Below are 14,465 nucleotides of genomic sequence, written 5' to 3'. Positions count from 1 at the left end.
CTGCAAGTATTATTCTAGGGTTTACTTTACAATATGAAGTGTCTTGAGGCGACCGTTGTGATTTGCCGCTGTGTAACTAAAATTGAATTGAAAATTGTAATAACACTGAACGTCAAAAAGTCGTTTCTTAACACCGAAACTTGACCAGTGAAAACCAGCAAATCCACCATAGAGACAAAAGCTGCACTCATACTTGTTTAACCTTAATTTACTTCACTGTCACCCCTCAAACCTCCTGATCTCAACTCCTTATAGGATTCTTAGCCCCAATAGTCCTGATCCAGATACCTGACACTGTGCAATAGCAGCATCGGACAGATACATGCGAACCCTGGAATAAAATCACAGCTTTTCTAATGAACAGGGCATTGACTCAGCTGCACAGTCTGTTTGGTTTCTTCACAGATCCATCTTCTGGGTCACTCATTTACAAACCAGCTTCAGCAGATAAAGTGAGGGGAGGATTGGCAGGAGTGCTGCCAACAGGGTTTCTCAGCTCTCTTCCGCCAATTTGTGCCGGTGTGGATAAATGTGAGAGCCAGAGCGCAGTTTGACGGGTTTAACAAGCAATTATTACGCATTAGCTCGAGCAGATGTTCAGGTGATATATGTAAGAAGGAAACTGTGGTGGACAGAAGGTCTGTGGACTACATCTGCCAATCACCGGTGAATTTGTTGTGGTAAATATAAGAGACAGGCACCGAGGGGCAAGATTATGGCAGAACCATCAAAGATCAGGAGTCCACGAAGTTTCCAGAGTTTATTTTCCTTCTGTAGGGGAGAATGTACAGACAGGCAAAAAGCAAGGATATCACATTTTGCATTTTATATCCAGGTCACTAAACAAATATACACAGAGCAAAGCAAATATGATCATGGTCTTTCTGCCTGAGAAACAGTGAGGAAACTTTGGGCGATGTGTCACAAAGTCTTACTGAGCACTCGACAGGGCGGTAAATGTTTAAATTATTTAAAAAAAGAAAACAGTCTCTATTGGAGGAAAACAATCAAATAGATGTAAACTTATATTTTAAAAAGGGGGAAATAATAAGCTTCATTTGATTCTGAATTAAAATACATTCAGGTCCCATTGCACTAAAATTCCATGTGAACATAAGATGAAATAATAAAACACTTGTACAAAGAATAACCGTGCAGATAATAAGACGACTGGTCACGACATAATCTGCTTCAAAATAATAAAAAATTAAAAAAAAAAAAAAAAAAAGGCTTGTAACACCGTCACAATACACCCTGGACAACCTCCCATGATCTTCACACAGTTCATTTAAAAAGGAACAAAAGTTTTCACCGTTTTTACTCTTGCAGTACAAAGAATAAAAACACCCAACACGTCTGTACCGCTTCACTCATGATTCAGTCAGATCGGTGAGACTCATGACGATTTACAGCCAGTTAAGACAGACGATGGATGTCACACAGTGACAGGATAACTGAAGTCTGCGTGCTCCAGCAGCTGAAGCCAGGATTGGTAGCTTTAGCATGTGAGCCACAGAGCAGCCAATGGAATGTCGGGGTGGGCGGGATGATGGGTGGCGTCAAGCACCAGCCGCTGAAAATCCACACTGTGGCAGGTTTGGGCACAGCCAGCACAGTGACTACACATGGTTGGAAAAATACTCCCATTAAATAACCTTTGTGCTGTGGATCGATAACCTGGTTAATCGATTACTAGAAGTGCTGGGATGTTTAGAAGCACTGGAGTGTACTGCTCTTTGCGTCATCTGTCACAGATTGTCAGGAATTCATTCTTCAAACAACACTTTTAGCAGGAAGAATTTTTAGCTTCAACTTTTAGCTGCACAACAAGTGACGCTAGACAGACCTCATGTATTTACAGATGTATGTCTCATCAGTGAAGATGAGACAACTGAACCTCCTACCATAACTACAGACCAGTTTGGTCCAATGGGACAAAGCACCTTTCATGAACTCAAAGAGGCACCCTAAATAAAAATCGAGTAAACTACAACACTTGTTATGAAGATAAAAATAAGTTTAATTCACATTTTGAAGTCGGTGACTCTCAAAGAGGCCTAAGTAAGAAACGTTCTCATTTAGCTGGAGATAGTTAGACCCTTACAGAACAAAGTTGGCTGGACGTTTGCAGCATTTGGTTCCCAAAGTAGACAAAAAGAAAACACTGATTACTGTAAATGCTAGTATGTAAAGGCTTTGGCAGCTGTTAGCAGCAGCTGTCAGTAACCCTTTTCAGACACGCTTTAAAAAAAAAAAAAACAACAACTTTCATTTACAGGATCTGAATGTTCCCAATTTAGTTTTTAGATGCACTCCATACAGACATATTTTGATGACTTTAGTCACATTGGCTTTGCGTGTATTTGCATCTACTCCCACTAAGAAACATTTGGGTTGGCGGTCTGATGCTTGCTGGTGGGAAACGGCCACGTTGTGACGGTGGTGTCATGTTACATCCCACCAGCAGCAGTAAAAACATTAAAAATCTCTAAAAACAGTTTTTGTCTCAATTATAACATAACTATTCAAAGCACTGAAGAAGAAGAAACCTATGTTTGAATTACAGAATACTCTCACTTGTTACCTATCCCATGTCTGAAAAGGGCTACTACAAACTACAAAGGTTTAGTAGTCTTAAAAAAAATTAGGCGGTAAAACATAATTCTAAGGGCAAAACTAAAGTTAATGGCAGCAAAAATAAAATAAAAACTGAGTAATTAAGACAATCTCCTACACACAAACAGCTGAATTCTTTTCTGTTTTGATACTGCAGCTTAAAACTGTCAGCGTGTTTTGCAGGTGAAGCAACACCAGCTAAAATAGTTTATTCCACATGTAGCAGCCAGGTGGGGCCGGGCCGGGCGTCGCTTTTAGGGCACTGTGCGATGCAGCTGTGGAGCTGCTCCAGTGGCCGGGGCTTGGCACGACGGCGTTTGATACACGACGTGATCACATAAGACAGCGACGATGGATGGCAGGTGAAACACACACCACAGATGTACGCAGCACAGCTGACAGGACACAGCACAGAGGGGATGAGAGACGAGGACACGGGGAGGTGTACGACGACAACACACTAACAACAGGTGATGATGGATAGGCGGCGAGCTGCTGAGCCGTGACAGCTGCCTCTCTGTATGAACACACGCCCTGCACCACCTCACTATCTACATTATTTTATTCTTTTAAACGTTCAGAACAGAGGAGGTGTATCCTGGTTGGGGCATAGCTTTGCTCCTCCGTCACTCTGCCTCTTTATGTTTCACGGGGAGCAGACAGATTGGAACTGACGGAGGAGAAGTGATGGAGGAGCAGAGTATAAACACCACTACCAGAGTCATGAGATATGCATAAGCTACCGCAGCATGTTTGGAATGGAGGCACAGGCCATGAACGAGACACGTTGCATGCAAGACCGGGCCGTTACATTGCAAACAGAGCAAGTGAAGGCCAAGAACAACACTGATACATCCAGCTCTCCCCTCCTTCTGCTTCCTCTGTCCTCCACTAGAAGCCAAAATCGAAAACAATGCGGTCTTCGAAGATGGCGATGAGCAGCATGATGCCGAACCCAGTCAGCATGCCCAGGTTCTGCAGGATAAAGTGTCCCAGCTGGCACCGCTTGTGGTCCTCACTGTCCCCGTGAAGCATTTCTGGCAGCTATAAAAGAGACAAAGTAACCAGTTGGGATAAGACTCAGACTTTCTGGGATTAGCATTGCAGATCAGGAGGCAACGAGAATACGAGCGACTGCCCGTGTGTGGGAGAGGAGACGGAGTCGGGGGACAATTATCACTCTGGGGCTGTGGAGCGCGCTCAGCCAACTCACCATATCCACCAGAGCCACATAAAGGAACATGCCAGCTGTGATGGCGAAGATCCAGTTGGTGACACTGTGCGTGTACTGGCCCACCGCGGTGCCAATCAGCATGCCAACGTAGGCCATGAGGGCGGACAGCAGATTGTAGACAATAGCCTGCTTCACCGACATCCCGGCTTTCAGCAGCACCGCAAAGTCACCTGTTGGCCAGAAGACACACTTGTTTAAACAACACACACACACACACACACACACACACTGTGTGTGTGTGTGTGTGTGTGTGTGTGTGGTAAAAGCAGAATGACAGCTGTATGTCTGACTTCTGTTTACCGTCTGAAGAGTGACATGCTCTTTGTGGAGTACGAACCCCTCGGTGAGCAGCGAGGCTCACTTCATGTAGTTTTATTTATTTTTCCGGTTTATTCCATGACTCACTTTGCCTTCAGTGATGAGGTGAGCTTGTTCTAAACAAACCTTCCCACACGCATCCAACCACCACCACTTTCTGTCTTCACATAGGTGGAGGAAAAAAAACCCAGAGCCGCACTTCATATACTTATGATTACATATGCATGCAGTAGCCTCTCTACCCTCTTCAATCATCGCCGGGGCCAAATGCGAGAAGAGGCCCGAGTCTCAGCGGAAACGCCCTGGATTTGGAGAGAGAGATGAATACTGAGAAGGGGGGTGGCCTACATTTCCTGCGCCGTGTAACAAGCGGCCTCTTTTCCTCGCTAATTACCACAATGAATATATTACCACTCTGCTCTCATCCATCAATCAACCCCGGAGAAAAGAGGAGAGAACTTAACAGAGACGGTCCACGCACACCTCGCTTCACTGGCATTTTTTTTGTCAGCCCCCCTCTTCAACTTTTCCTACTTCCCCCTCCTGTTCCAAACCGTCAGACACTCAGACACGCCTGCTGCCGCCTCATCTACCGCAATTAACACACCCATCACTGCCAATTAGTTTCACTCTGGGTGGTTAAAGAACCCTTATAATCATCATCTTTTCCATCCAGCTGCCAGTCGGGGGACAGTCTTTGTGTTGAGGAGGAGCTGAGAGGTGCACTTGTCAAACTGCTGCGTTTGTCTGACAAGCTGCCCGACGGGGGTGAAGGCACGACAGCGAGCGCTGCTGAAGAAACGGGCACCGAATCAACAGGAAATGTGAAATTACGCGGGGACAAAGGGACCGAGCTCGCATATCTCCACATACCGCTCGAGACTGTGCTGCAGCAGTTAGCCATCTGGAAACTTAAAATAGAGAAAGGATTTTTAAAAATGTGTTCTATATATCTATCTATCTATCTCTAGACAGACAGACATCTATCTATCTATCTATCTATCTATCTATCTATCTATCTCTAGACAGACAGACAGACAGACATCTCTAGATAGATAGACAGATAGATATGGAGATGGATATACATGCTGATTTTTTTATTTTTGCAGACGGTCATTAACTGGTACTTTCTGCTAAGCGCTTTAATATTACAGACTCAAAAGCCTGTTTCTTCTCCTTTACTCATTTCCCCTCTAAAACACAACAATAAGAGAACAGGGTGCTCTTGATCAACACAAGGGGAGGAGGCAGCCAGACAAACCTAGGTTATTATTCACCAGTTCACACGCAGCGGTAATTGACACTAGTCTATTCATCAAGAACACAAACGAGGCAATGACGCTGCAGCACAATGAGACACATCATCAGTACTGATCTGCTGTGGACGGGCCCATTGTCTGTCTTCTTTGCCCCATCCTCTTCCTCTCTCTATAAACAAACCGGCAGAGGAGAGCACTGCGGCGTTATTTACAAAAAAAACAAGCATGCCTGAACAAAGCTGTTCACTGCTGCTGAATCACACGGCTCCTCAGAGGAGGATAGCTGAATGCAAACGAGAGCACCGGCAGCTGTATTGAACAGCGTGTGCCAGGCTCAGTATATCATCTGCTCTGACAGATATTGGCGAATCATCTCAGTGCCGTCGTGTGAAAGCCATTAATTTACAAAAAACCCAGCATTTTTCTGGAGTGAAGAGCACAGCGCTGATTATTGACGCCACTGGTTTTTTAACAAGTTTCAAGGGACGGAGGGTCGCGAGACTCGCTCTGATTCAAGTTTCAGTTCAAGTAAGACGAGAGCTTTTCAGCACGAGGCGGTGATTTAGACGCTGATTATCATTACGGGAACCAAAGCCTCCACAAAACAGCTTTGTTCCACTTGTTGAATAAATGAAGCGTGCAGTGTCTTGTGTGTAATGAGTAAATGAGTTGCTTTTGACAGTTTTATTTATTTTATCCCCCCTTCACAGTGTCTTAGTGCACGTACCGAGTTCATGAGGTAATTCGTGGCAGAAAACAGCCACTGATGTGCTGATGCCACCTGTCAGGTTTGCACTGAACGCAGCGCCTGTAGAGTTCAAAGTGTCAGAGAAAAGAGAAAGAAACAGACCATTAGAGGAAACTACAGACTGCTGGGCATCTACCAGTTAAATATTAATCTTCTGCCAAAAGACTGCTGGTTCAAGCTTCAAGCTTGGTATATAAAAAAAAAAAAAACAAAACCAAAAACTGTTTTGCGGGAGACCAACAGCACCGTGTTTCCAGACTTCAGACTTAACATAGACCCATTAGGCCTTATTTTCTGTCAGACATGTGCCGTTACATGACTGGATGTTAATATTAAATGACTAAAGTGAAGAATTTCATCTATTTAAAAGTGATCTCAGATCTAAAAGCTCAAGCTTTTATAAACTCTAAAACTAAAAGCTCGAGAGACAGATATGGGAGCTGGGAGTGATGTCATGCCCAACCGGACTGCATTCCAGCATAGTCCTCACTGCTTTCCTCATCTAATGGGCATCATTTGGAAAACTGCTGGTATTTCAGTCTCTGCTTTCAGTGCCACTGGATTTAAATCCTGTATACTGGTGAGTTACAAAATCGTGGTACCTATGGCGAGGCCATCGCTGAAATTGTGCATGCCGTCTCCCATGATGACCATCCAGGCAATGCTGGCTATCCCAGCGTCCTTCATCTCCTGATCCGAGTGGCAGTTTCCTCCATGAGAGTGACCGTGTCCGTGCGAGTGCTTCTTGGTTTTACGTCCATTCTCCTTGGTGGGGGACTGACTGAGGTTTGCGGGTGCCAGCGGCGTCTTGTTGGTGGGAGAGTCGGGCGTCTGGAGCTCGGTGAGCTGCGTGTCGTTGTGGCTGTTGTCGCAGGAGACAGCTGTGCTGTCAGGGTCTGGCAGAGGGAGGAAATGTTAACGGGAGGACCAAAGGAGCTAAAGCTCGTAACCTGCTGTAAAGATTCACGAACAAACACTAACCTTCATTGAGCGGCTTAAGGTGGAGCCACTCTGCATCCGAGCGCCGATTTAACTTATGATCTGACAACTTCCTGCCAATCTTGCCCTCCTCATTCACCTTCTTCATGCCCTGTGAGCAACAATGCTCATTATATATATATTTATACACATTTCTTACACTGTGTTGCTTCAAAAGAGTTTGAACAAAAGACAAAACCTAAGGCAGAAACAGAGGTTTAGCGTCTGATAACGGCCCACTCCATCACCTGCAGCTGGATCAAGGTAACTCACCCTCTGGTCTTTGTAGTGCTTAAACATGCCAATACAGTGTTCGATGATGAAGAGGAGGTAGATGCCGGCCAAGGCTGTAAGCCCCTTCCACACTCCATCAAAAGCTGTTACCATATCTTCTTCCTGGTCGGCACCATGTTTGCTGTGATCGTGCTGCCCTTGAGACTGAAGACAGGAAGAGGAGCAACAGTTGACTGAGCGACACATGACATTCACACATTCATCAGAGCAGCGTAACCTGGACTCACTAAGAGGAAACAGTTACAAAACTGTTCAGTGGAACTGACGTTTTCATGTCATCAACATAAACAAATAAACACAAATGTGACACTGTTGTACAAAAACAGATGCTATAATTCTCCACAGTATACAAGTTACACATTTAACACAGAGTTAACAGTTGCTGATTTCCTTTTCTACATAGATGTTAAGGCTGTCAAGTCTCGCGTCAGGTCAGAGGTGACATAACATTTGCAATAAATTCTCAAGATAATTTTGATTTTACTCAAAGGGTTTTTAATTCTATTCTAATAACGTTTAATATAAAGAATTTCTCTTTTCTTTGACTTCATTAAATGTCTGTTACCATTTCACAGCGATAACATCAACGTGTTAAAATTAACTCAACGAAGCCCGAACCATGAACAAACTATATCAGTATTTTTTATATGGAGCAAGCAATTTAGTTTTTTGGGGGACCAAAAAAAACAAAACAAAAACACACTGATGATCTGGAGGTGTCACAACTCACAAAAACTCAGGTATCAAATATCACAATGGATGTGAATGGAAGTCGTTTGTGGTTCAGTATTTAAAAACGAAGAAACATGAAGCCACCGTTCTTCTGATTAACCCACAGAATCCACACGTTCTGGTTCGATTCATTTCCACTGACGGAGCAAGTTGTGCTTGTAGTTTTAGGCTCTTTGTCACAAAAAGGTCATTTCTGTTACCACTTTACCCACTTCCATCGATTGCACAGGGGACTTAATGAAGTCGCCGCTAAGGCACCACAAAGACATTATTCCTGTGTTTAGAAGCTGCCGTCTGTCTTTTGTACTTACGTGAGGCAGCAGGTGAAGGAGAGCGTCACCACTGAGCGTGCCCACTGCCAACGCTACCAGAAAGGTGAGCAGGAACTTGAAGCACGATTGCTTGAGGATGGGCACGAGTACGACCCCCAGCAGAGACAGCAGGCTGATGATTGTGATGGACACAAATCCCCAAATCCAGACCCACACTGGAGGAGGAAAAATAAACACAATAAATTAAATGATAAAATATGAGTATTATTTATCGGACAGCTTATTTTTTCCCCCATTTGTTTGGTAAGGACTTTTTGTTTTAGAAAAGGTACAAAATAAACGCTTTTTTCATTTCCAGTCAAACAACGAGAGACGACACCATCAGCTGCAGCTTTATCATCACATGGCTCATGGCTGCAGGTGTTTTCCCCCACATTGTTCACACATGAAGGAAAGCATCCTCCAGAGGTTTTAAATCCATGTGTCCTTGTGATGACACACGATGCCTAAAGCAAAAAACACGAGGTGACATTTCAGCAGAATTCTTCTCGCCTCATTTTTCATTCAAGGCCAGAGTCAAGAGACGTGAAGCGCCAGAGAAAAAGTGAGAAAGGTACACTATCATTTAAACTGTCAGTCGAGCTGTCAGCCCAGGACGGTCTCAGAAGCGAGAAAAAGTTTTGTCGTCAAACACGACAAAGTGTTTAATGTGGTATGAAATTCCATGTCGCACCAAAGCTGGTCCGTGCTCTCTAAAGCGATGCTGGTCCTTCACTGCTGACATTCACCTAAAGGACATCTATTGACTGAAACACTTAGTGCATGTAATGCACATATTACAGACAATTGACTTCAGGGAGGCTATTTGAGAACCATGACACGAAACACAAACAACACTCACCAACACATTTCAGAGACTTTTTTGTTAACTATAGTTCGATGTAGCAGCTGTTTGTGAGGCCAAACAAGTTTTCCATATGACAAACTCTAGGTTTTGGTGGAGCTTCAGTCATGCATACAGCCGTATCACAGGTGACACAGAGCCAGCAGGAAAACCCGACAGGCAGACCTTCTCTCCTCTTCTATTCGGCCCCAGTTGGCGGAGCTTTTGAAGACATGATCTGAAACATGTCTTACACCTGACGGAGTGGTCTTTAAAGAGGCTGAATCAAGCTGTTACTGTACCATTACACAGCTGTGGGATTAAAAAAAAAAAAAAAAAAAAAAAAAAAAAAAAAAAAACACTACCAAAGACATCTCTCCCCAAGCGCCAGGCTCACTACTCAGAAACAGGAGGCTGGAGATCCTCCTGGGGAAAGTATTGCGTACAAGTGGTGTGTCTGATGCTTGTAATTAGCTTTTGGGAAGCTACTCTTTTCCTCTGAAGCCATGAAAAAAGTCAGTATTTGACTGAGGATCTGTGTGCGATGGATTTACTTGCTGACGCCCCTTTGACAATGGAGTGAATTCAGAGCACAGGCCGAAGCTGAGCACTGAGACTCTTTGAGCCATTTGGATTCAGGCTGTAACGTGCACGACATTGTGCTGATGTTTTTTTATTCCCTCATTAATTAGACCGACTTGGGCTAAAATCCTCATAAACCTCCCAACATTACTCTCTGCAGTTTATACCCCATAATGACGGGCATGTTGGATACAGTTCACCAACATCAATTAAAAAGGTTCTCCTCTCGCTGGCTCCTTCCCTCGGCTCTCCCTGTTTACTGTGTTCCCATACAGTACTTTGTGTAACACCATGCAGCATCATCTTTTAGTTTGTTCAATTAACTCGTGCCCGCAGGACTTCAGACTACTGGAAAATGCTTCGTTTTGACATTTTATTAAAGTCTTCACAGATATATTCATCTTGGCCACAAGGCTCTGGGTGTGAACTGAAAGCCCGCCCACCTTCCATTTAAATCTTCTGTTTGTACAAGGCAGCCAATTGGATGAAAGCTGGCTTAAAAAAAAGAGAGAGAAAGAAAAAAAGCCTTGTTTGAGATAGACTAAACTAAAGAGCTGAACAAAGACCCAGTTTAAGATAAATAAAGATGATTTTGTTTGTGGATGGTGATCATGTAAAGCTACTCAAGCTACTAAAGGTCCCCTTTAAAAACTTTGACTCCAACGTGTTCAGAAAAGTGAACAGAAATAACTAAATCTTGCCTTTAATTCGAAATAATCCTGACATCAAAATATTTCCTCTCAAACTGGCAAAAGGGCGTGAATGACGAAGGCTTCTAACACGCCCACTTATAACATATGATCGCTCCTGGGCTCGCCATTTTTCCTCACACTGCAGGCCGTGAGTCAGCACACAAAAATACCACAAAATGCATCTGGCGCACCCAAAGGATACCAGCCAGGGAGCATCTGACTGATCTGCACTGCCGAGATTCACCAAGGCCTCAGTGGTTTATTCATGAATCATAACATGTATATATGCATATGAATATATAAAAAAAAAAAAATTATGTTTTCTACCATTCTTTTCTACTTTGTTGTTCAAGGATATTTTCTTTTGGGGAGGAAGCAAAGTCAAAAATGTTTAATTCATAGCTTTAAAGGTTCTCTTGGACCAAAGCAAAGTGTTTGCGTCCTAGTATGAGTCACTACATATGTATTTTTAATCCTACTTTATGGTAAGAATGATGGGAAAGCCTGTTTTTAAGCAACTATCAGTGATTAGAGTACAACAAAGAAGTTATTTCTCCTTCGTATGTTAAACTTCAACCTCAGTCCTGTGCAGATCGCTGCTGCAAAGAAGCAGTGAAGCATCAAGCCAGCAGCGGGCTTAGTAAAACAGGAAGGAAACGCTAATTTCAGGTAATCATACAAACAAGTTTTAAGAGCCACGTGACTTGTTGTAGGTCGGTGTTGTGTCAGCACAGCTCATATTTGTTGTGTATCCCTTCCAGCGTCTTCATGGATCTATTAGAGCTTCTTCGTTCAGTTAAAGAGAAAAGGATGCGCTGCGTTTCTGCAGAACATTTTACGCACTCTACTCCCACGAGAACCTTTGAAAAGTCAGCACTCTTTGCTCTGTCGTCTGCAGCTCACTCAAACAGTATGCTGAACCCGGCAGCGAGCGCAGCACAAGCCACGTCCTGCGTGAAAGCCCCTTGAGGCAGAAGCTGCTCAGCGATTTGACAGAAAACCAGAGAGCGACGCTGAATATCAAGACACCTCCGAACCCTCTGGAGTTTTCTGAAGGTGGAGGACTTTTCCCTGCTGAAGTGGACTTTAGTTTGATGAAGGCAGTCACAAACAGAATCGAGTCGAGCTCGTCGTCCCCTCCTTCCTTCTCTCTTAATATCACAGGACGATCGTGCCATCTGCACCTGTGCCAAGCCATACGTAGGAGTGAAAAGAAAGAATGCTTCTATTTAAAAATGGGCACAGCTTTGCAGAAGCCCACTAAATAAAATAATTTAAATAATTTTCTTTAAAATATAAATTCATCTCATTCCTGCCCCGAGGATGCTTCAAACATCAGCTTGTATTTTCAACCCCTGAAATGCTGTTTTATTTTATTTATTTTTTTTACGTAAATGTTATATACCTATGTGGTATGTGACTTTTGTTGCTATGATGCCAGGTCTCTCTTGGAAATGAGATTTTTTTACCTGGATAAATAAAGGATAAAAAAAAAAAAAAAAAAAAAAAAAAAAAAATCTGCAGAAATGTCACTGTTACCACAATGTGGTAACAGTCACGATGCTAGCATCACGATGCTAGCCAAAAGTGGACCTTTGGGATTTAAGAATCAGTCTGTGCATCATCCTGGTATTTTGGGGCATTTTAGGTATTAGTAACTGTATAATTGTTACAAACAAGAAACCCTCTATTAGTCTCTGTAAAGCACTTTGAATCACCTTGTTGTTGAATTGTGCTATACAAATAAACTTGCCTTGCCTTTATAATCACAACGGTGAGATTGATGGCCAAACCCTGATTGTTTGTTGCCAGCAGTTTTAGAAGCATGACAGTAGAATTATAAGAGTTATTCACAGCTCAGACAACATGTTTATAAGAGCGCTCTACCTCTTGAAGCAGCAGACTACAGCTATTAGTCTCTTCAGAGCCGCTTTACTGATTCCACACATTACAAAGAGCGGCTCATCGTGAGACAAAACAGTCAATCTGTATTCAAATCTCTTCGCTAACACTCACCTTATTGTTTTTATTATAACCACCATTTTCAATGTACATTATATAAGTGAAGTTTTACAGATGAATGCTTTTCTATTTGTTGCTATCATGCGGAACAACGTGTAACCCTGAGAGGCAACTGTACATCAGCCAGACAGTCCATCGCCACATCACCGCAGGTCCTTCACACTCACGCAGCTCATCTCCCTCTCTATCTCATTACCTTTATGCAGCTGTGGTTGTGTGGGCGGGTGTATGTATGTGTGTGTGCTTAGGCGTAGACATGGGGGTGGGCAGGGGGTTGCAGCAGGGCAATTTAAAGGCGGTGATAAGGGAACAGAGGAGAGAACGAAAGAGACCAACTTCTCTCCAATTACGCATCTCCTGTGAGCCACGGCTCAGAAAAATGGCCCCCGGTGTCGCTTAGGCTCTCCTAATTGGCACGGCGCAACAAAAAAGAAGAGGGGAGTGGGGACCAGAAAGAAGTGAACTGCAAATTTTCCGAGCTCCCCCGCGGATGCCGGCAGGAGGTAAATGAGAGGCAGCTCTGCAGCTTGTGGTGACGTCTATGGTTGAATCTTGGTGCACCATTTCTGAAAATCTAGCGCCTCTAGTTTTGCACTAATGAGGAGCCGTTGCTGCCCTTTTGACTTGTTTGTGCAGTCCTCCTCGTCATCGTTACGGTTTTAAAAATTTATTATTATTATTAATGTTTTCAGGGGCGGCACACTTTGGCCTGAAGCCCGTATGGCACAGGTTTCTCCAGGAGGAAGTGTGTGCTTAACAATTAAGGCACTTTGGGAATTTCTCCAACCTCACAGCTGAACTTCAGTCCCTTTTGTCTAATTCTGTCCCCGCTGTAAACCTATCAAGTGTAAATCTGTCTTCAGTCACAAAAGCCACTCCTCTAATTAAAAGTAAATCTTATGACCCAAAGTCACTGTGATGTCTAATTTGCAGCATGTACACAAAAACAAACACACTTACACAGCAGGGGGGGGGGGGGTCACACAAAACATGAGAACTCACAAACTGAGACAGAACTCATTATGCTTTTCCCTAATTTTCTGTCATACACAAACCATTATAATGCTGGATGTTCATATTAGACTTGGCCAAAGTTTCACATAATGAGGTCAGTCTATAGACTAATCCCACCAAGCCAAAAGACTCCGGCTGCTCAATTACAGCAGAAATCATAACTACAGTTATTTTCCACAAATAATAACTATCTTCAACTGTTTAATTTAACACCATGCAGCAGTAGCTACACTTGACCGAGATGAACACCATGTCTTAAGAGACCAACACGGAGACAGACAGAGTTAATAATCCTTCCACAGGTTCACCAATGGTAATTCTGGAGTTGCACTAAACAGCAAGTAAGTCTGAGCTTTCAGGACGCCGCTGTAAAGGAAGAAGGTGGGTGTGATTTCTATAGAAACGCTGAGCTTTGCTGTGAAAATTCATGGGAAAAAGTCTCATTGTCCCCTGGTTTGACTCACAGCTAGCTGCACACAGTGTTCCTGTTGTTAGCCAAAGTCTGAGGACAACTAGTTTTATTAAGACTGAGCTTGTAGTTCATAGTTTGACTTAATACCACAACTACAAAGAGATGCTGCTGCTGCTGATGTTTCTCAGGAGTTTCTGATCCTTGGAGGTTAAAGTTCTGAATTTTTTTCCAGCCTAACCTTGAAAAGTGGCGTGATATCAGTCCTTGACTAAATCGAATACCTACATTTTTTTTCCTTATGTTTTTCTTGTAAATTTAGTGTTTTAATCTAGAGATTTTTTTCTCATTATTATCCCCCTTCACACCTTCTCTTTGCACGGGACAGACACTCTGAAATAACTTAAAGGGA

The 14,465-nt window shown here is 43.3% G+C and overlaps 1 protein-coding gene across 6 annotated transcripts in view; it reads right to left on the bottom strand.

Moving 5' to 3' along the window:
• Nucleotides 1-747: 747 nt before the first annotated feature.
• slc39a10 (solute carrier family 39 member 10) overlaps nucleotides 748-14,465 on the bottom strand; it is a 35,503-nt gene continuing 21,785 nt past the window's right edge. For all 6 annotated transcript variants that reach the window (XM_004559200.5, XM_004559204.5, XM_004559198.4 and 3 more), the window contains 7 exons: nucleotides 8,491-8,666; nucleotides 7,427-7,591; nucleotides 7,157-7,265; nucleotides 6,778-7,071; nucleotides 6,155-6,235; nucleotides 3,830-4,020; nucleotides 748-3,660 (listed from right to left, as the gene is read on the bottom strand). In XM_004559200.5, coding sequence (XP_004559257.3) covers nucleotides 3,508-3,660; nucleotides 3,830-4,020; nucleotides 6,155-6,235; nucleotides 6,778-7,071; nucleotides 7,157-7,265; nucleotides 7,427-7,591; nucleotides 8,491-8,666 — 1,169 coding nt within the window. In that variant the 3' untranslated portion in view covers nucleotides 748-3,507. The remainder of the gene's footprint in view (nucleotides 3,661-3,829; nucleotides 4,021-6,154; nucleotides 6,236-6,777; nucleotides 7,072-7,156; nucleotides 7,266-7,426; nucleotides 7,592-8,490; nucleotides 8,667-14,465) is intronic.

This window comes from Maylandia zebra, linkage group LG16 (genome assembly GCF_041146795.1).
Source record: "Maylandia zebra isolate NMK-2024a linkage group LG16, Mzebra_GT3a, whole genome shotgun sequence".
NCBI classification, from domain to species: domain Eukaryota; kingdom Metazoa; phylum Chordata; class Actinopteri; order Cichliformes; family Cichlidae; genus Maylandia; species Maylandia zebra.
This window is presented reverse-complemented; position numbering and strand designations above follow the sequence as displayed.